This window comes from Rhyacophila brunnea, unplaced genomic scaffold (genome assembly GCF_057557595.1).
Source record: "Rhyacophila brunnea isolate RB1 unplaced genomic scaffold, BYU_Rbru_1.0 scaffold_5, whole genome shotgun sequence".
NCBI classification, from domain to species: Eukaryota; Metazoa; Arthropoda; class Insecta; order Trichoptera; family Rhyacophilidae; genus Rhyacophila; species Rhyacophila brunnea.
The window spans coordinates 15,791,849-15,813,745 of record NW_028233170.1 but is presented as its reverse complement, the minus strand read 5'-3'; the positions used below and the strand labels follow the sequence as shown (position 1 = coordinate 15,813,745).

At 30.2% G+C, this 21,897-nt stretch overlaps 1 protein-coding gene across 2 annotated transcripts in view; it reads left to right on the top strand.

The window, feature by feature from the left end:
• LOC147066095 (trissin receptor-like) overlaps nucleotides 1-21,897 on the top strand; it is a 345,308-nt gene that overhangs the window by 305,931 nt on the left and 17,480 nt on the right. For both annotated transcript variants that reach the window (XM_085955488.1, XM_085955487.1), the window contains exons 2-5: nucleotides 12,274-12,685; nucleotides 13,208-13,352; nucleotides 16,912-17,071; nucleotides 18,434-18,631. In XM_085955488.1, the coding sequence (XP_085811614.1) occupies nucleotides 12,403-12,685; nucleotides 13,208-13,352; nucleotides 16,912-17,071; nucleotides 18,434-18,631 (786 nt within the window). In that variant the 5' untranslated portion in view covers nucleotides 12,274-12,402. The remainder of the gene's footprint in view (nucleotides 1-12,273; nucleotides 12,686-13,207; nucleotides 13,353-16,911; nucleotides 17,072-18,433; nucleotides 18,632-21,897) is intronic.

Here is a 21,897-nt window from a genome sequence, read left to right as displayed (position 1 = left end):
TATATTCTTTAAATAAATATTGTTTTACAGAAAGACAATAGTATACAGTTTCGTTTGTATAGCCTCTGGATCGAAATATGCGACCCACAACTACATAGATAGCAGTTGTATCAACTCGACTACAGCGAGTTCTATAAAAAGCACGTGAGATAAAAGCCAAAACTATAAAAATGTCGAGAAAGATAAAATCACCGTCAGCAAATTGTTATCATACCTTTCTTTTCAAATATACAGCTTTATTCTTCCGGTATGCCATAAGCTTGTGTAAATTCATCTAATTTACTCATACAATTTTGAATATTATTTGTCACGACCGCGACATAGGGGTGTTTATTTAGATTCTGTAGCGTGGATTGGGCAACGATTAACGTGTTTTTTGCAAGAGATGTCACTGCCTAATTTCAATGAAATCACCGAAACCCGGGTCGCAAAACATGACTCGGATGGAATAGTACAAATTATAATTTAAATCGATATTACTTTTTTTACTACTAGTTATATTTGAATAGTTAATATTTTTTTTACAATTAAAGATATGTATTTATTGTTGAATACCTACTCGTTTATTTTTGAGTGATCGCCACTGTTTAGTGAGGAGTCTTCCCCACTACCCGCAGATCACGGAACATTGATCGACTTAAGTGCATGATATTTTCCTACCGTAATTTTTGTTTACTTCATGGTTGCTTCGTTATTCATGAAGAGAAAAATAGAAAAAAATACTAGGTAATGTATTTAACCTATTTAATTGGATATACGTACGCTTAATACGTACGACAATAATTATTATAAAAGAAACATTCTATTTATTATTAATATTTATTTAATTAAACGGTATTCGAAGTGAATCAAATTACTCAAATGGTAGACAAAAATAATTGGTGTTTTGTTATATCATAAGTCATTAAAAAATTCAATATCGCAGTAACTAGATAATAATTTTATTTAATTATACTTGTAAAATTATCCCTGTGAGTATGTTTGTACATGCGATCAATTGTTCGGTACAAACCATTATTAAATACCAATTGGCAACTAAATTTAAATAAGACGTATATACCTGTTAGTATACATTGGATTTTTATGTAAGATCAATATAAAGTCTTTTTGCATTATGTAAAAAGTAAAATAAAATACACAAGTAGATATGCCTCATTTATTGAATTTTGATCTAGGTAGACTTTTAAACTTGTATTGATACTACTATAGCACATATTATTATGTATGCAATTTTTTTTCGATCATGTCTGATCCTAATAAGATAAAATGGGCCTCCACAGTGTGGAGGTTTGCATTAACAGATTTTGTTTTTACGAGAAATGGATGTCAGCCACTTGCTCAACCTCTTAGGCCCATACTCTGACTCATACACAAATTGAAAAACAATATTGTGTTCTTGTCAGACGCAGGATTTGAACCTTGGACCCATGACGCTTAAGCCATGCGGCCATCATGGGATGTAATTTAGCGTCGTAATAACTTTTATCATTTTTGATAGTTGACAATGTTTTTTTTATTATTTTAAGTATTCATTTATTTTTTTATTAATAAATGTTTCAACAAATACACAAAAACAATATTTTTCATAATTTTTAGTAGGTAGATACAAAAATTAATAAAACTACATATTACCCAAAAAAAAGTATTTTACTTATTATGAACATACTAACAATGTGGAGTTATAAGTATGAGAGTAGATATCAAGCAACAACTGATTTTGTACGTGGTAATATTTTTACCTAAACAAAGAAATTATTTGCGATAAAAAAATATTATATTTATCTTGTTGGACAGGTGTCAGATTACTTCAGATGAAATTGAGTGTTAGATAGATCACTCAGAAAAATAAAACGTATTTCTATATTCATAATTAATTTATCATACTAGTATCTATGAGTACCTACCTACGCTTAGTATTTTAATAAAAAAAAGTAAATTACGAGTGAGCATATGGGACACTACAGAGTGGAAGCTATATTGATAGAAAACTTACGTATAATAGTAATTTAATGGATCGTTATTAACTCTGGAATAAAAATTGTTGTTTGATTTAATAAAACGCAAAGTTTTTTTGTAGAGTACTTATTCCACTTTAATAAATAAATTTGACCGGTTTTGTCCGCCTCAGATGGACATTTTCAAACAAAATAAAATAAATTAAAAATTAAAACATTAACACTACGAATTACTCAAAATCTTTTCAACACAACCAAGTAGAAATATATTTTTTCATGTTTTTAGATGGGTATTGATCATTAAAAGCATCTTAATATGTAAATTATCAATAAAACGTATCAAAATGCATATATTTTGTCACTAAAAACCTCTTGTAATTCCGACCATGTCCGATCCTAATAGGATCATTTATGGGCCTCCACAGAGTAGAGGTTTGTATTAACAGATTTTGTTTTTTACGAGAAATGGATATCAGCCACTTGCTTAACCTCATAGGTCCATACCCTGACTCACACACAAATTGAAAAACAATATGTATACTTGCCAGACCCACGATTCGAACCTGAGACCCACGGCAAGATAGTCCAACGCTCAAGCCGCGCGGCTACTGTGGGTAATAGTACATCCTTTTTAATCTGACAGAATTTTATTTTTAAGTAAATATATAATTCCTATATCTTGTTAACCAAATATTTTATTTGTAGGTACCTATATGTCGATAATAATGTCTTGGTCGCTCAAAGGATGGCAAAATTTTAATGTGGTCACGATCCTCAGCCATGAGTGCACGACCAAGAAGAATATGTCGATAACATTTGTCGTTTACTTTCAAAAATTTTAACATATTGAATCTTAAAGTTAGCAATAACACAATAGCAATAACAATATTTCAATTTGCAATAATTTTGAATTATTCGAAAGATGATAAATAACTGCAAAGTTTATTACAATCAAAAGTTAGTCTTTTTGACACAATTATTGCTTAGGAGATAATTTTAAAAAACCTTATAACTTTTCATATAAAGCAGTTACATATGACATGGTGATTGGTGACGTGATAACTGCTTTAACTCATTTTTTACATATGTGCCAATTTTTACCACTTTGTTACTCAAAATTAAATAATATACAAAAGCTTTTTTTTAGAGAAACAAAAAATTGTCTTTACTGGAACAAAAATTGAAGTGGAAATCGCTATAAATGTATTTTATGAGAAAAGTGGTTCTGAATAAAATTTAAGTATATGTATTTATCGTCAGAACTGGAGGTTGTATTCACAAAATAAAAGTGCCGAATTGTTTTTTTTAGGACACGGCACAAAATTTTTATATTCAAATTCAAAGAGAACAAGAAGGAATATGACAATGTTAGAGATAATCACAGGTACTTTGTTGTGAGTTAGAGAATAACGTAAAGTTGGAAAGCGAAAAAAATGTTTTTATAACAGTATATTTGACATATTAAATTTTTTATTTAACAATTTACTCACAGATAAAAATATTACATGTCTGGCGGTGTTGATGTTTTTGGAGATGCTCGGATGAATGAGCGAAAATTTATGGCTGCGTAAATGATACAGGTGGTACAAGAATAATATATGCAAGAGAGATAGGCAGATGTTAGCGGTCCGGGGCTCGGTGGAAGGAAAGCTAGAGTCCCAGGCACGATTGTAAAGTGCACTGCTACTGAGATACTGATTCTGCATCAGATATTTCATTAATTATGACTCACTATTTAAATAAATGAATATTTGATCAATTAAAGGTTGTTAACCGCCACACATATTATATAAAATATAATATTTCATTTTGTTTATTATAATCGTTTAATCATGATGTAAGGCAAAACAGATCGATTAAAGAAGTTATAATATCAAAAGTACAGCATTGACCAACTCACTGTCTAAAAAAAAAATGGTAAACGCAGCACAAGAAAACATCGCATATTTTAGCTTTACAACATCCGCGATTTTTACGAGTGTAACTTTATTAAACTATTCCAGGTACCAGACGATAAAATGAAAATGGTCAACCTCCGATAGGTGATGACGGGGAAAATTCATAATATATATTTTATAGGATGTAGTGAAACGTTTGACAGCCTGTCATAAAGAACTTTGTAGTATTTAGTTAAATTTCAATTAACTTCCTATCTTAATAAATTGCGTTTAATTGCTTTTTGACTATTATTTCAGACGATAGGTACTTGTACTCACTTATAAATATAAAGTTGTAGTCGGATGGGAAATGGGATCAATGGGAAAAATTAATAAACATTCTATAACTACTAAATAATTAGTTTTTGGTAGAAAGCTTACAGAAACTTTTATTAATTTTCTTTACCTCTTTAAACTGATTCAGAAGCTTTTATATACACCGTGTTTATATTTTTTACTCTACTACAAAGATATTTCCATGGAAACAACCATAATTGAAGGGACTTTCATCATGTGGGCGAGTGCTTTCACGAAAGCACTATGAAGTTGTTTTGGTTCTTTGTTCTCCGGCTCTAGTTAATACCTACTTAGATACTTTAAATGTCATAAAGATAAGCCACATTAGGTTTTGAAGCAATTGGGTTTAGCAGGCTTTCTCAGTACATAATTCAAATTGTATTGCTTAATATTCCAGAACAAATTCCTTTTTTTACAAGCCTACTCTTATTATATACAAGTGATTAATATAGGCAACACTAGCTTATGAACCATTACTAATCAATTTTAATAAATTATGACGGTATAATTAATCCATGAATGATTCAAGTATACTCTAGTTGAGTATTATACTATACTAAAGATATAAAAACATCCTCTCAAAAAATATATTCTGCTGGGCGTGTGAAATACTTCAGTTTCTTTATTCAATAAGTGGTATTTCATATTATTATTATATCTTACTTAATGGTACTGTAAATGAAAACTCGAGCGTTAGATGACTAGTGAAAAAGATCAGGCGTAAAGAAAAAAACTAAGCGAAAATAAACGTAATTAGGTAGATACCCACCTAAAAAAATAAACCGACTTCACTATGATAAAGCCCAAAAAAGTTTTGTGGTTCTACAGAAAAATAAACAATGATATAAAGGGTTTCACGAATCGTGTCACGATGTATAAACATAACAATGGAATGGTACTTAAAGAAAAGAACGATATCCACCTTTTTGACCAAATTTAAATACTTCCCACAGTTTCGCAGGAAATATTATTACTGAAAAACGAACCCCAGTACGTTACGTGATCCCTGGCATTAACAAAAAACCAATGACAATAATTAAAGTAAAATGTGTCACCTTAAGGCTATACCTCAACTGAGGCATGGTCTAAAAAGATCGTCACTTGGCGATGCGCGGATTGCGGGTCGCGGGTGCAAATGACGCGAACCGAACGAAATATAATTTGTCATAAAAATTCAACATGCGTCCTTTTTATGTTATGTTTAATATTATATTCGTAATAATAATAGTATATTCATTGACATGTTTTCTTTTTCAAGTACATGCGGAACGTTTTTAAATCATCTTTACACGATTTAAGAATATATTCATCCAACTCCACACAATCACAAAAGAAATTGACATGCGAACAGATTGACTATCCTTCTCCGAATGGCAACGCGGCCGAAATGTCGTTCCATATAGTGTTGAAAATTATTTGCAGTTTCATTTATGTACGCTCTCAAGGATAAAAATCACCACAATGCATGGAATAGATAACCCGTAGAGCAAACTTATAATGATGGCATGGTCTAATCCTCTAATCTTCGCAAAATTTGATGACAAAGGAACAGAGGGAATGATTGATATGAATAAATAAGACCAACTGCAGTGGAGTAAATATAGAAAACTTAGAGAGTCTCTTGAAGTCGTAATACAAACTGCTGTTGATTTTAATATTCCAGCTAGGTACCGATTAATTTATAGAAAGAATACTCTGACACTATAAATGTGGCTTTGGCGAACGAGTTTATGTCACATAAAAATGAGACTGAGTTAGTTTCTTAATAATATGACCCAAATCCATTACACTATTATTAGAGTTTACAAAATTACCGAAAAACACCATTACCGATAAAACGGTAAAATATCGATTTACCGGTATTTTACTGGTAATTATTAAGGTGATAAAAATATTTTTTTTTTTAGAATTATTAATAACCATGTCCTTGCTTTTTTGTACAAGGTGGTTGTTGGTAATTTTGAACAATCACAAACACCCAGGCTTTGAGAAAAACACATAAATTTTTTTGTCATGACCGGGAATCGAACCCAGAACTCTCGGGTGGAAGGGGTAAAAATAGGTAAAAAACTATTAGAATAAATTTTAATATAGTAATTTTAATGCTATTATGAAAACTATTATATTATCATATAATTGGAATTAAATTATATAATTCTTTTTATGAACAGATATTGAAAAAGCCCTTAAAATCTAATAATAGGGCAAATTTAATGTGTCTAATGTTTGTGTAGATTGCTCCTGCTAATGAGAATATCCATTTATAGAATGAGTAAAAATTTCTAGTCCGACTGTTATGTAGACGCTGAAATATATATAAGATGTTAAATCTTGACTATTAACTTATTCTTAACCAAACGCCATGACTATTATCAAAACTTTACAACTCTGACGTTTCAGCTACAAATAATTTCATTAATAATTAATACCAAATTTTAACTGATAATGAGAAATAAATTTACCGATAATTCGCTAATGAAATTTAACCATATCTATCGGTAAACCGGTAACGAATTATCTAATCAACACATACCTACAATCTGTTCATCGACTTCAAGGTAGTTCCCACTCGGAGCTAGCCTCGGATACCATACATGAAAAGGCCTAAACAGACTGAGAACCATGGTTGAGTGCATTCAAGACAGCATGGTGATATCCGGGTTCTTCGATGACTAAACCTGCGAATGCGGTAAAATACAAAAGCATGGAACATCCATTTTCATGCAAGCCTTGCCCATTAAGCTGAAATTTTGACGAGATCCTAGAAGCCGAAGAAAATGGTGTTGCCTTCGGCTACTTCTCAAGCGACACATTGTAGCTATTGAAGACCCGACGCGATGAAGAAAATGGCAGCTTATAACAGTATTGTAGTTATTATAGGTTCACTACCACACATTCACATATACAAAATTCTATGTGGTACTGTCGTCCGATGTCTTGACTTTATATGACTATGAATCATCGTAGTGATTGAGAACGATTGTTTTGTTCTCCTGATTTTTAACATACGTTACGCCATCACTAAGTACTTAATAACTATATTATAATTGTATTGTAAGAAGTCAGCTTTATATTATATTATTGACGTGTTGTTCATAGACGCTGGAAATGTGGAACATGCCTTAAAATAATTAATGAAATATTATTGTGTATTTATCCGGCAATGCTATAGTTAATTTAATTTAACTATATTTTGTCTAATGGTTTGATAATAGTAAAAGAGGTGGATTTTCTATGTGTATATTTCAAAAGCATCCCTTCAAACAATAGTTATCGTAATTATAAAACTTTACTTAAAGATGACAATGACACCGGTACAATGCTGGGTTGAGCGTCAGTCATGAATTCTACCCTACATCAGCAAACATTAAATGGCCTTATACAGAGTGATACCCTGGCGCGTGTACTCTATAATGTTACACTGGAATATGCTTGATGGGATGCAGATATCCGATGCCCGCAGCAGTGGGACAATATTTACTAAATCTGTGCAGCTGCGGGCATACGTCAATGGTATCGTGTAATCAATTAAAATGAAAAGTCTGCGCTGGCCAGGTTATGTACACCGTATGAACAATAGTAACTAGAGTAATCTCGGGTAATCCAATAGGACGCAGAAGTAGTGACAAGCTACTTGGAGCTATCAATGACTTCCGTAAACTTGATGAAATGAACTAAAAATTGACCGCTATGGATATTATAGTACACTGATAGAGAGAGTGTTTATTTTGGTTTAGGAAATGGATTTACTCATTTTTCTCTATGTTCCTAAATAAAGGTAGAGTGAATTATAAACAACAAATTCTTATATACGCCCGCGATGGCCGATTTAATAGATTGTGCAAATATCGAACATCCATTTCTGTAACTGTGTAAATTAAATGAAAAATATAATATGTAATCTTAAAAAACTGATAAATATAGAATACTGACCTGTGGGTCTATTATATACTTATCTAACACTAAAGTGATAAATAGTATCAAACTTAGGGTAGGTTTGTATCAAAATATTAGCACTTATTGTAACAAGTACACGAAGTTGGTTTTTATTGTTGCAATAAGTGCGATATTTTAACAGCAGCAAGATAGGTGCTGTTAAAATATAGCACTTATTGCAACAATAAAAACCAACTTCGTGTAATTTTTACAATAAGTGCTAATATTTTGATACAAGCCTACCCTAAGTTTGATAATATTTATCACTTTATCACTTTAACGGTCGATAAGTATAGATTAGACCCACTGATCTAAATCCGATAGAAAACTTTTAGGCTAAATGTGGATTGCATTTTATTAATCTACATAATATTAATAATGTGTTTTATTAGTCCGGTTTTATAGTTAAAAATTTAAAACCGACTTGCCAAACCCACGTAAAATTTGGTAGGTATTTATGTGTATGCAGTTATAAGCGGTAAAGTATTTTAAAGATAACATGGTATTTGTACCTACCATTTAATTTGCACAGTACTGCGTACACATTCGTATATATACAAAATTATCTTTGAAATTATTACGACACTCTTTGAAAAAAACAGAAGAGAAAATACTCTAAATAACGTTGGTAGTATTATCCTAAGACTAGATCATTTTTCCGTATCAAACATTTTTTTTATATTTAAGTTAGCGTAAGTACCTAAATACGTTGACTGGGGAACGCTCCTTTTTGATTTCTTTTCATCTCATACATTTTTATGACTGGCGTTAAAATAGATAATAAATCAAAATATTTTATGAACCATAACTTTTCTTTAAAATAAGGTGATTGGTTTTTGATCCATGGTAGCCTGCCTACAATAGTATGCTTTGAATTTTACCAAAATCACAATAGCTCCTTTTTCTCATCAACGTATTTGGCCTCACTTATGAGTGAATAATACATTAATACGCGTTGTGATTTTTTTTTAAATATTTAGAATAAATAAATATATCACAAAGTAATCATCCATAATTGGAATTTTCATTTCTACGATTTACTAAAATTAAATAAATAAAAACCAATATCCACATAAACAAAACGTGATAATGCAGCTGTACACAATTGTCGTGTAACCGACCTCAGAGTAATAATATAAAGAAAGTGTGTATTGTTCTGCAAAATTAAGCCGTGCTTTTTGCATATGACGTACAGTCTTTTTTATTATTATTAACTTAACTATTAATCATTATACCATCATGTTGCTTCTCAGTACGGCTACCAAAGTTGAACTAATCTAAATTAACTAAAAATAATTATCACTTATTTTTTATTTAACATAAGAACAATAAATTTCAGCAACACGTGCTCGCAGTTTTTAAATGACTAGTCATTCAAATCAATATTTAATTTAGCCGTAAAAAATTTTCTAACTCTAGCGCATATTGCAGAGATATAACAGTACCGAATGCTTTCTCACTCGCACTTATGGTTCATTTTTGTTCAGGCCTTAAAACCGACACTGTCATACAAAGCTGAGATAAAGTGAACTGTATGGGGTCTACAATGAGCTGGATATCGTGAAATTTATAAAATCCCATAAACTTTGTTGAATTAAAGTTGTAGAAATAATGAAGCGCTTGACATCGGAACAGTCAGGGTTAGATAATTAACCACCACTCCAGTGGCTGGATGAAGTAGAAAAGAACATGCAGTCTCTTGATGTGTTCAACTGACATTCAAGTGCAAGAGATAGCTAGGTTAGGGTTGCCATACTAAACACTTTTTAATAATTATACAAATATTATTACATAAATATTTGTACACCATGTCAATAAAATCATTTTAATAATCAAATAACTTTCATTGTTGTGAAGAGCATGTAGCATTAGGTACTTACTTTAAAATTACTAATCTTATTCCACAATACACGAAAAACATCAGTTTACTCCAAAAATAATTCAAAGAAAGTGAGTGTCTATACAATAATTTATCGAAGGAAGCATGTATTACAATAAAAAAATGGAAAAATACCAAAACCGTATATTAAGAACGCAAAAGGTAATTAATTACAATACAATTTAAACACCATATGCGAGCCAAAAATCATTCACAATGTTAATGTACCTATTTGAAAAGCTAGTGCAAATGAATTTGTAATCTATTATTCTACTGGATATTTTCTTTTAATTAATGGAAGACTAAAAAGGTTTATAACATTGTTATTATCTAACCGCTAGAGTTTAAATTATATTCGAGAAGGTTCTTATGCCTGATTAGTTTTCAGGGATGTTTATTTAAATAATATAGTTTTACTATTATAATTCTAGTTGTTTTCTTCAGCATGTAGAATCCATCCACCACCTAACTTCGATTCAGTCTGGCACTCTGCTTTCCTAATTCAACTCAATCCTTTGACTCTTATAACGTCACACGTATATTTATCAGGGGGTGTTCCAATACTTCAATGTCCCGTTCAATGGTTCCATTTCAGATTCTTAATTCTTTACTATTCATCCGTTCTACTATCTTTAACAATCAATTTACATTAAAATAAATATAAGATAATATATCTGTAGCTTATAAATTTTGTTTGCCGATAGAATATCTTAATTTTTTATTATCCCCCTAAATTTATTCGTTGCTTCCTGTGCCAGTCTCAATTTATTTATTAAACCAGCTGTCAGTGCCCATGTATCCGATGTTTATGTCATCACGGGGATCACAAATTGATTGAAGACCCTAGTTTTGAGGTATTGCGGTAGATCAGGGTACACGATATCTTTTAATTTACTGAAAGCATCCCTAATACACCTCCTACGGTAGTCTATTTCTGTATTTAATCCTAATGCTTGTCTTCTCCAATTTAAAAGCTTACCCGTAATATGTTTGATTAATAGAATGAAAATCGAAACATGATTCACCCCAAATATGTATATTATAAATCTACATAGAATCGAAAATAGGTAATACTAGATAAACATACGAGCATTTACTTAGTAATAAAAAGGGTAAACAAAAACTATATTTTTTTAACATTTAATAATTATAAAATATGATATTTTATTAACAAAAACTCTTCTGAATTCGTGCTTTTGGTGAATATTGATTTTTTGGGGGGACTCAACGTAGGTCAAAATGGAACTTTTATTGCATTTTCAAAGCATAATCCTGGACATTCCTTAAACGTTATAGATAATCTATTTACATAATTTTGAAGCCTTATTATCTCTTATATTTATTTTAAACATTTTGATGACTGCATAAAGTATTTTTATCACATAAAATAGTATTCTTTTAAAGAATATAGTCATTTTTCGGTACATAAATGTGCAGTGGTGTTAAGATTTTTTACGTTTATTAATTTTTAAACGCATTTATAAAACCATCAGTATAATTTATGTCGACATTATTTTGTTTTGTACGGTTATATATTATTATATAGTATTTTATTATGTTTTAATGAAATAGGTAGTACAGACTTGAGTTAAGTTAAATAAAACAATACCTACTTACATATTTTTCATTTTTTTAAGTATATAATTATGCTGTTTTTAAGTATACATATTAAAATTCGTAATGAATATTTACATGATTTAATAAATTTTAAATATTTATAGAAAACATGGTATTTGGCGTATTCAGTGATTTTTTAAATAAAAAACATGTGAATATTGAAATACGTGTATCTGTAAAAATACTAACACTAGTGAGATGTTCACTGAGTCACTCAAGTAGACCCTATTCTAATAAACTGTGAAGTAATGCAGTACCTATTAATATATACATAAAAATAATATCAAACGATAAATCTGGGTTAAAACGATAATCTATCTAATGTAAAAGTTTTACAAAGTCAGATAATATTAATTACGATTGAAAAATATCAATAAGTATTGTAATCACTAGGGCTACTTCTGTCCATTTCAGTAGGAAATTGTCAAAATATCATCAATTAATCCCATTGACGTGGATGAAATAGGTTCTGATAATTATTAAACGATGTAGAATAAGTTATACATATTTTGTTGTAATAGAATTAATTCATTCCATTAAAAATTGACCGTTAAAGAAAAAATGGATAGATTCAAACTAAAGCTTTATAAAATAAATATGTACTTGTATAATAGCAGTGAGTATTAAATGGTGCATTTTTTTTTTGTTTCAGCTGTACCACGTTGGCAACAAAAGGGTGTTAATTGAAAATGCGTCAATGTAATGGTCACCGCCGACAATTGGCGTGACATTGCACCGAGAGTTTTTCATTTGTCAGCATTACTAGAACAGGAAAGCGGAAATGTACACGTCGCCATGGGCAGATGCATATGCTTCTGTAACAAGCACAGATGTGTCAAGAATGCCGGAAATCATTTCCGAAAGAATGGAACACAACGGAAGTAAGCATTTTCATGAAGCGTCAGCATTACCCACGACTCCAACTCAGATGAATGATAGAAATGAGTCGTATTCATTGATAGAAAATGCTACCAGTATACCGATGGAGTATATATTTGATAGAACAGATATCAGAGGGATATTTATAACATTATATACATTAGTTTTTTGTTGCTGCTTTTTTGGTAAGAAAAATTATATTGACTTTAATAAACTATTTAAAATATCAACGAAATATTACACAATTATTTTGAAAAATAATGTCGCATAAACTGTCTCTTAAATCATGAATTTCATTAGAGAAATTTTTTCTTTTATGACAGCACTAGACTGTGTCATTCAATAAATCAACAAAAAAACTATAAATACATTGTTTTTTTTTTCATTTGAAACGTATTTTTGAAGTTCGGTAAATTGCAAAAGGCTATTTTAAAAGAATGAATATATTTTTATATTGCAAATCATAATTCAAATATTCACATACAAAGAAAAGTCAATAGTAGTATAATTCAATTTTTTTTTAAATATAAATTCATTTTTAGATATTAAAAATAGGTACCTACATAAAATTACAATAAATCATAATGTTTATGACAAAAAACAGTATTCTGAAATATAAAACTATCTCAAAATAAGAAAATAGCGTTATCGTTAGAGTTACGTGTCACTTTTGAATATAATATACTAATGTGTTAAGTGTGTTTCAGGAAATCTCTTGGTCATTTTAGTCGTAACGCTCTCCAGGAGATTACGATCAATCACGAATTTTTTCCTTGCTAACTTGGCACTGGCTGACTTTTGTGTGGGGGTTTTCTGTGTCTTCCAAAACTTATCCATTTATCTTATGCCAAGGTACGTTTATCTAAACAAATTGATTTTTTTCATTTCGGTCGACTGAATACGGCCGACCTTTCGATAGGTTTTAAGTGAAAATAAATGTACAATTTTGTGTCAAATTCTAAAGAGTAAGTCATTTCCAATTTTACACAATAAATCGACAGAATTTATAAAATCTATATTGTATTATAAATAAAATAATATATTATTCAATTTAAAAAAAAAACTGTAAAATAGGCGGCAAAAAACTGTAGGTATCTAATACGACATTCACATTTTCGTAAACGACCTAAAATTTGGCGATTAATATTAAACGATAATATTTACTCATCATATTATTTTCAAAACGCTAAATGTTTCAACAATGTAAAATTATTTATACGTCTAGTGGAAGGCCTGCTCTTTGTTATATTTCTAATCAAAACTGCAAATAAAAAATCGTGTTAGAAAATCATGACGTCATTATTTGACAACTCAACTTAGTTTGGTAAGTCAATAGACCAATGAACAGTTTTTTTTTATCATTTATATCAAGGATGTCTAACTTCAAATAGACTGTGATTTACTATCCAGTGTAAAAACTGGCAGTGATCTAACACAATCCTTTGTAATTTTTCAACTTGAACAAACGCATTTGATTTGGTTGAGTACAATAATAATTATACGATAACACTTCACCATATGGAAATACTCAACTTCCCATTTCAAAATTATAAGTTTTAGTCTTCTTTTACACACATATTGTACCCATCATTAAAATATTTTCCTTCCATGCAAAGAGCCTACTGCGAGACGGTAAGGGGAACTATGTTTCAGTTTAAAGCATTGAGATTCGTATCTCCTCTCACTGTCAATCTTGCGGCCATGAGTGATGCAATACAAATCAAGTAACATGACGATATCACTCGGACTTCTCTATTTCGAAAGGATTCTCACGTAAGCTTGTTAAAGAAATAAAATTAGGAATGGTTAATGCTTACTCTTTAACATCAGCTCAATAAAATTATAATATTGTATTACAATATAATACATCTACACTTTTTTTTAAAGTCTATTATAGAGCAATCGACATTGGACATGTCTGATATATATGATTAAAAATTAAATAAACTTTTGAAATTATCGGTTCATATTTTACGTGTCGTAATAATAATATCATAAACGTGGGTAATATCGGACGATCTAGTTTGAAACTTTTATCATTTCGTCACGTCTAATAAAGAAAAATGTAACAGTTGGCAAAAAAATCTATTTCAGATTGTATTGTTTGAACTAACACCATAGCGAAAGCAGAAAAATAGTTTTTGCAAGTATTATAAAAAAGTTTTTTGCTCTTTTTATCATTTACAAAAGTTTCTTGATAACTTTTATCAGTTTTTATCAGTGAATATTAGATATCTTAAAAGCAAAAATATGTACTTAGGCATTATACAAAAAATAGTTTATTTTCACATCCATGATGCATTTTATCTGATGAAGCTTTCCACTTATCTATCCATTACAAAAGTTTTTATGTCGATGTTTAATAGTAATGTAATTCCTCTTAAAAGTAAGAAAATATTTACCTAAAGTATATATTTTATTAAATATATTTACATGAATAATTAGATTAATTTAATCTCGTACCACATAACTCCGAAAATATCACCAAACGATATTTTAACCGGTATATACGCTAACATAATAATACTATTTTTAAATTATCGATTCAATTACAGTCATATTGAATATGTAGGCTTAAAACAGAAATTTAATTCAAAAAACATTATCAATGTTATAGATAAATACCTAGTTTTCTTTATCTTTTGGTGTTAACTTTCAACTCTTGGTGTAAATACCTATATTGTATTAATTAAAATAAAACACAATATATAGTACTAATTTCAGTTAGTATAATAGTAATTTAGACCTGTTTCGTTTGTTTCAAAGAAATATTATCAACTGGTACAGAACATATAATAATACAGATATTAAAACTAAAAAAATATATATAATTTTGCATATTCTGTACCTACCAGTCGATAATATTGTCTCTTTGAAGCGGACGAAAATGGTCCTGATTTTTATTAAACTAGGTGGAATTATTACTTAAAATTTTTATATTCTAATAATTTTAATAAATAGTGAAAATTTTAAAGAAGGAAACTATTACATGTTTAAGTATCATTCGTCATTTTGGTCGAAATGATTAGTTGCAACCATAGCACACCTCTTATGAAGTCAGTAGTATGTAATGTGATCAATTAATATGCCTGTCAAAAATATATATGAAAAACAGCTGTGTTTTCATATAAGTAAATGTTTAAAATATTGACTAAACATGCTTGGCGGGTCTAGGACGATTTGGCACCGGACAACTGGACGCCACGGAATTCGAAAATAAATAGATGTTAGGTACTTATAGGTACTTAAAAAAATATTCAATATTATTATTTATATTTCAATGATGATATTATGATTTAATAGTTGGTGAGAATGTAAATATGCAGACGTAAACAATGATTTAATCGTGCATATGTTTAAGTTCCAACGAAAAAAGAGTTTTTTATTTTATATAAAGCCTTAGGCATGGTAATTCTCAATCCGCGATAAAGAATACATTATGTTAAGAGTAAAATGAATTCAAACTACTAAATAGTAGACAGAAACTGATTAAAATACCTCGTCTACACGTGTCTACGACAGTGCGGCGTCCAATTGTCCGGAGGCCAGTCGTCCCATTCCCTGCTTGGCATATTACCATAAGGCCTACCGCGCATGAACGATTTACTATCGTACGGTCAACAATCGAGAAGTTGTAACCATCGTATTGCAATGCAACCCCGCGCATGGACGATCAAGCGAACGGCCGAATTGAAAATCTGTGTTCAGACACAAAATTTTACACTGATTCGAACCGGCCGGGGTCCTATTGGCAATGCTTGTAAATGAGAGTCCACGCATGACAAGTCATGGCCGGCCGAGAGTGCACTCATACATGCACGCACAAGTTACGCGGTCATATGGAGCGCACGCATACATCAAACCGTTATGAGATCCACATTTGACTTGACAGTTCATCGATGCGTACCTATTGGCTTTGCATGCGCGTACTAGTCCCATTTTTTCAATTTTTTTCTTCATAAATTAATAATATATACACCCACATTTTAAAACAGTTTGATAATCTATACAAAACCTCTATATATTATATAATATAAGCTCTACAAAATCCATTTTGACGTTTCTTATATTGCGTCCGCCATTTTTCGGTGCGGACGCATATCTTCAGTGCGCGCGCATTGCCTCCGATCTATATCACACCATGCGCGCTCAAACATACTGGCCGGTAATAATTTGGATCATGCGCGAGCAAACCAACGATTGTCCTAATGCTACTGGCCGGTTATGTAATCGTCCATGCGTGGTAGGCCTAAGACTGCATGTTTCACCACATTAATAACTGACTTTACGCTAAGTCTCTAAGATAAAATGCACATGTAGTCAGTATTATTTGTTATTCTACTGTTGCCATACATTGAAATTATTATGGTGTATATAAACATTTGTCATGTATATATATTTTTTTTTTCAGTTGGATTTTTGGCGATTTTCTGTGTAAAATGTATCAATTTATACATTCACTAAGTTACACAGCTTCAATATTCATTCTGGTTGTTATTTGTACTGAAAGATATTTTGCAATTATTCATCCTATCACGTGCAAACAAATACTTACTCCAACACGTCTCAGGGTAAGCATATTTACAATATTTGTGATAAAAATTAATAATTTAACAATCAATGACTCAAATGCATCTTTTGCGTTCTCAGTTATGTTAAAAAGAATCATAAAAATGGTTATAAAAATAGAATTTATCTAAAAAAATCTATGTACTTATACTATCTTTGCCATATTTCTATGTTCAAAAATGAAATAGTATTATTTAATTTAGTATATAAGTATTTAATAAATCGTATAAATACCCGTACTTTAGAATCAGTATTTAAGTATCGATCATAAGTACGGTTTTTCCGGAAAATGGTAAAGTACAATTAAATGTTGTAACTCTCTAAAATATTAAATGTTATCTTCGATGGCGTGATTTTCTTAAGGTGACGCATCAGTGAAACGCCAATTAATTTCCAACTGTAGGCGCGACGAAATTTTGGGCTCGCTGCCATTCACTGAGAGAATCTCGAGCCAGAAGCACGTCACTTTGCTGCGTGATGGCGACGGGTCAATTAATTCTAAAATCGTGTAAAGATGACTAAAAACGTTACCCATTTACTTTAAAAAGAAAACATGTCAATGAATATATTATTATTGTTACTAATAGAACATGGTGTGTAAAATTCCCACCTCCGCTCCCGTTATGTATATGCAGCCACGTCATACGCGGCCGGCTAACATAACCCTTACGTGTGCCAGATCAAAGAATTTAAGCCCTCATTTTGTCCCGAGCAGAGCCGCACGGGACTGGTGATGCAACCTTGCACCGAAGTGCGAATGCATGATGTTAATTTATATGGCAACTATCAGAGTGACTTTAGTTTGAAGAGTCGCAAGGGGAGTCGAGAGTGTCCCGCCCCCCGTACGCTCTGGCGAATTTAGTAAAGGCCGCAAAATTGGCCTCGGTTGCCACCATGTCCGCGTGTCCTATTGGGTCCGAATGGGGTCGGACCCGGGCAAACAACTCCGCTCGTTCGGGGCCCATAAGTGGACAGTCCCACAGGACGTTACTAATAGAACAATAAACAGAACATAAAATGAACGTATTTTGGATTTATATGAAAAATAATATTTCGTTTGACAGGTGTCATTTGCACCCGCGACCCGCAGTCCGCGCATCGCCTAGCAACGATCTTTTTAGACCGTGCCTCAACTAATGCATGGCCTTAAGTATTCTTTTTAGACTGGAAGAAACAAATACTATTAAGTCAATATAATAACCGACGAAATCATTTCAATATAAATTATGTGCATTATATATTTATTTTGTGCATGTACTCAACATTATTCATTGAAATATACTGTACAATGTATTATATAAATATGCTTAATATATTTTAGATTAACGATATGCAAACAATCAAAATGTATGCTTTTATTTCAGCTTGTAATAATTGGGGTGTGGATAACAAGTGCCATTTACAGTGCCCCAAAGTTTATTTGGGTACAAACCATAACAAACGCTTTAGCGGATGGTCAGTTGGAAACAATTTGCATCTCCCACAGGAAGAAATATGACTCTGAAGTTTTCGATATGATAAACTTTGCTCTACTGTATGTTGCCCCACTATGTGTAATGACGGTGAGTACATTTTTGTTTTTTGATTCTTGTTTACTATTTACACACACCTTCATATTATGTTCAATATAAAAAAAACCTTTTAAATAATGGATTTTGCAAAAATATGCTTTGCTTAACGGCCCACGTGCTCGTCGTAGGTCAAAATTGAGTTTTTATTGTATTTTCAAACCATGATCCTGGACACTCCTTAAACGTTGTAGATAATCTTTTTATATAATTTTGAAGCTTTATTATCCTTTATAGTTATTTTAATTATTTGATGACTGCATAAAGTATTTTTGTTACATAAAATAGTATTCTTTTAAACCTCTCGCTCTAATGTTTTAGAATATGGTCATATTTCGGTACATAACTGTGCAGTGGTGTTAAGATTTTTTACGTTTATTAATTTTTAAACGCATTTATAAAACCATTAGTATAATTTATTAAGAGATAATTTTTGTAAAATATTTACGATAAAAATTATATTGATAATCTCTGTGATCCCAATTTTGACAAGAATTAGGCATTTTATTATTCAAAAAATCGGCATAATTAACACATTTGAAGATAATTCTAAAGACATTTATTATAAGCTATGTTTTTGACCATTCAAGTGTGATAAACATCTTATGAATAATGATTGCTTTATAATAATTATTGACCTAAGAATAAGGTAGTGTTTTTTTGAAATACGCCATTTCTTTTGGCATTCCCCAGTGGTTTTGCTACAACATACGGCCGTAGCCATAAATTGACAAACTATAATTAAAGTAGTTAGTAGTAATTATGTTAACGCGCGTGTTTGAACATGTACCTAACCGAATTTTTTTTTATTTTTTTTTAAACGGTACATGTTCAAACACGCGCGTCAATATCATTTTACTCCCTACTTTAATTATAGTTTGTCAATTTATGGCTACAGCCGTATGTTGTAGCTTAACCACTGGGGAATGCCAAAATAAATGGCGTATTTCAAAAAAACACTACCTTATTCTTAGGTCAATAATTATTATAAAGCAATCATTATTCATTAAATGTTTATCACACTTAAATGGTCAAAGACATAGCTTATAATAAATATCTTTAGAATCATCTTCAAATGTGTTAATTATGCCGATTTTTTGAATAATAAAATGCCTAATTCTTGTCAAATTTGGGATCACAGAGATTATCAATATAATTTTTTATCGTGAATATTTTACAAAAATTATCTCGTAATAAATTATACTCATGGTTTTATAAATGTGTCTAAAAATTAATAAATGTAAAAAATCTAAACACCACTGCACAGTTATGTACCAAAATATGACTATATTCTAAAACATTAGAGCGAGAGGTTTAAAAGAATACTATTTTATGTAACAAAAATACTTTATGCAGTCATCAAATGTTTAAAATAACTATAAAAGATAATAAGGCTTCAAAATTATATAAATAGATTATCTACAACGTTTAAGGAGTGTCCAGGATATTGGTTTGAAAATACAATAAAAACTCAATTTTGACCTTCGACGAATTGACAAAAATATGCTATTATACTTTTCAACTTTATAATCAATCTGCAACCTATATCATTTGAAGATAGTTTTAAAAAACCGTTTATGACAATGGTGTTAAACATCGGGTAATAGCGATTAGGTTTTAGATGCTTGGGAAAATCAATTTAATTTTATAAATAGTTTAAAAAACTTTTCTATAGATCAGAAGGTGATCGGAATATTTCTTTATAATTAAAAGATTTACAATTTTTTAACCCTATCTAGTATTTATACATTATAATGTTAATTGTAGGTGGGTGAAGGTACTGATTTTCATAAACAAAATTTAACACTTTTGACAAAAGAATCCTAATTATAGAACAAATATATTATTTATTACTTGTTTAACTTTATATATAGGTACATATTAGTGGCGTGCGCTGTGGAATATCTTTAATTGATAGTAATTTCAGTATTTTTGTGTATAATTTTCATTCATTTTGTAATAACTTTTCACAGTTAAAATAATGAATATTGAATAGATAACTAAAAATGGCTATTTTGATGGATAAAAAAACTTATTCTGAAAAGCATGCCTAATCGTCACAGCACGCTACTGGCACATAATATGTATTCATTCTTTATAATATTATCTTTAAAATGTAAATTAATAATAAAATGTATTAAGTTGCATCATATTTTGATATTTGACACATCCAGTAAATCTAGAGTCTCACTGCACTTAGCATTAAAGATTATTATCATAGGTAATAAGTAAATTCAAATTTAAAAAAAGGCAAAATTAAGTAATATTTAAAATAAATAATACGAGTACAATAACAAAACTGCCTATATAAAATTGGATTATATCAAAATAATATATCATTGTTAATTAGTGTTAAAATTTTAAAAAAATACATTTAAAATTAAGTAACTGTTGTTAATAAATATTCTAAATATTTTTATTTTATTTCCATAATCATTTGAAATAATTTCGACATATTATTGTTGTTTTTATTTAATAAAACGCATTTTTTTTGTAGTACTTATTCCACTTTTATACAATAGATTAGGACCGGTTTCGTCTGCCTCAGAGGGACATTTTCAACTTCTTTATTTTCAATTTTCAAAAAAATTGCGTTTTATTAAATAAAAACAACAATACAATGCAGTTCCACCATGAATTGACAGTTAACAAAATAAAATAAATTCGACATATTATATAGTATTATATATACTATTATCATATATTAGTAGATATTATTATGATAATCGCAAAAAAATATATAAATTATCTAATGTTAATATAAATGTAATTGTTGATATAATTTAAGATACGTAAGTACTTACTTCAGGTACATACTATAAATAAATTGAAAAGTTCTCTTGAAATACCTCACAAAGAAAACTATCGTGTTTTCAGAAAACATCCATTTTATTATTCAGTTCACGTATCTCCGTACTACTTCTGCATTATTCCATACGTCACTATAATAAAAATAAAACGCTTTCAATCGACTTAGTCGCATTACGTATCCACTTACAGACTTTTTACTGCAACTTTTGACTCCTCCTTGAAAGAGTTTTCAAAGTATCCAAACGCGAAACGTCTGCGAATGTGATAAGGATGATTAATATCTGGTGATGTTTTCTTGTAGACATGTCTGACAAATTTATAGTGTACCAAATAATGTATTTATGCAAGTAAAGAGTATAATATAATATATATTATATGACAATATGTACGCAAGTAGCGTACATACGTGACATAATGATACCGAAATGGGTAAAGAATTCTAAAAGTAA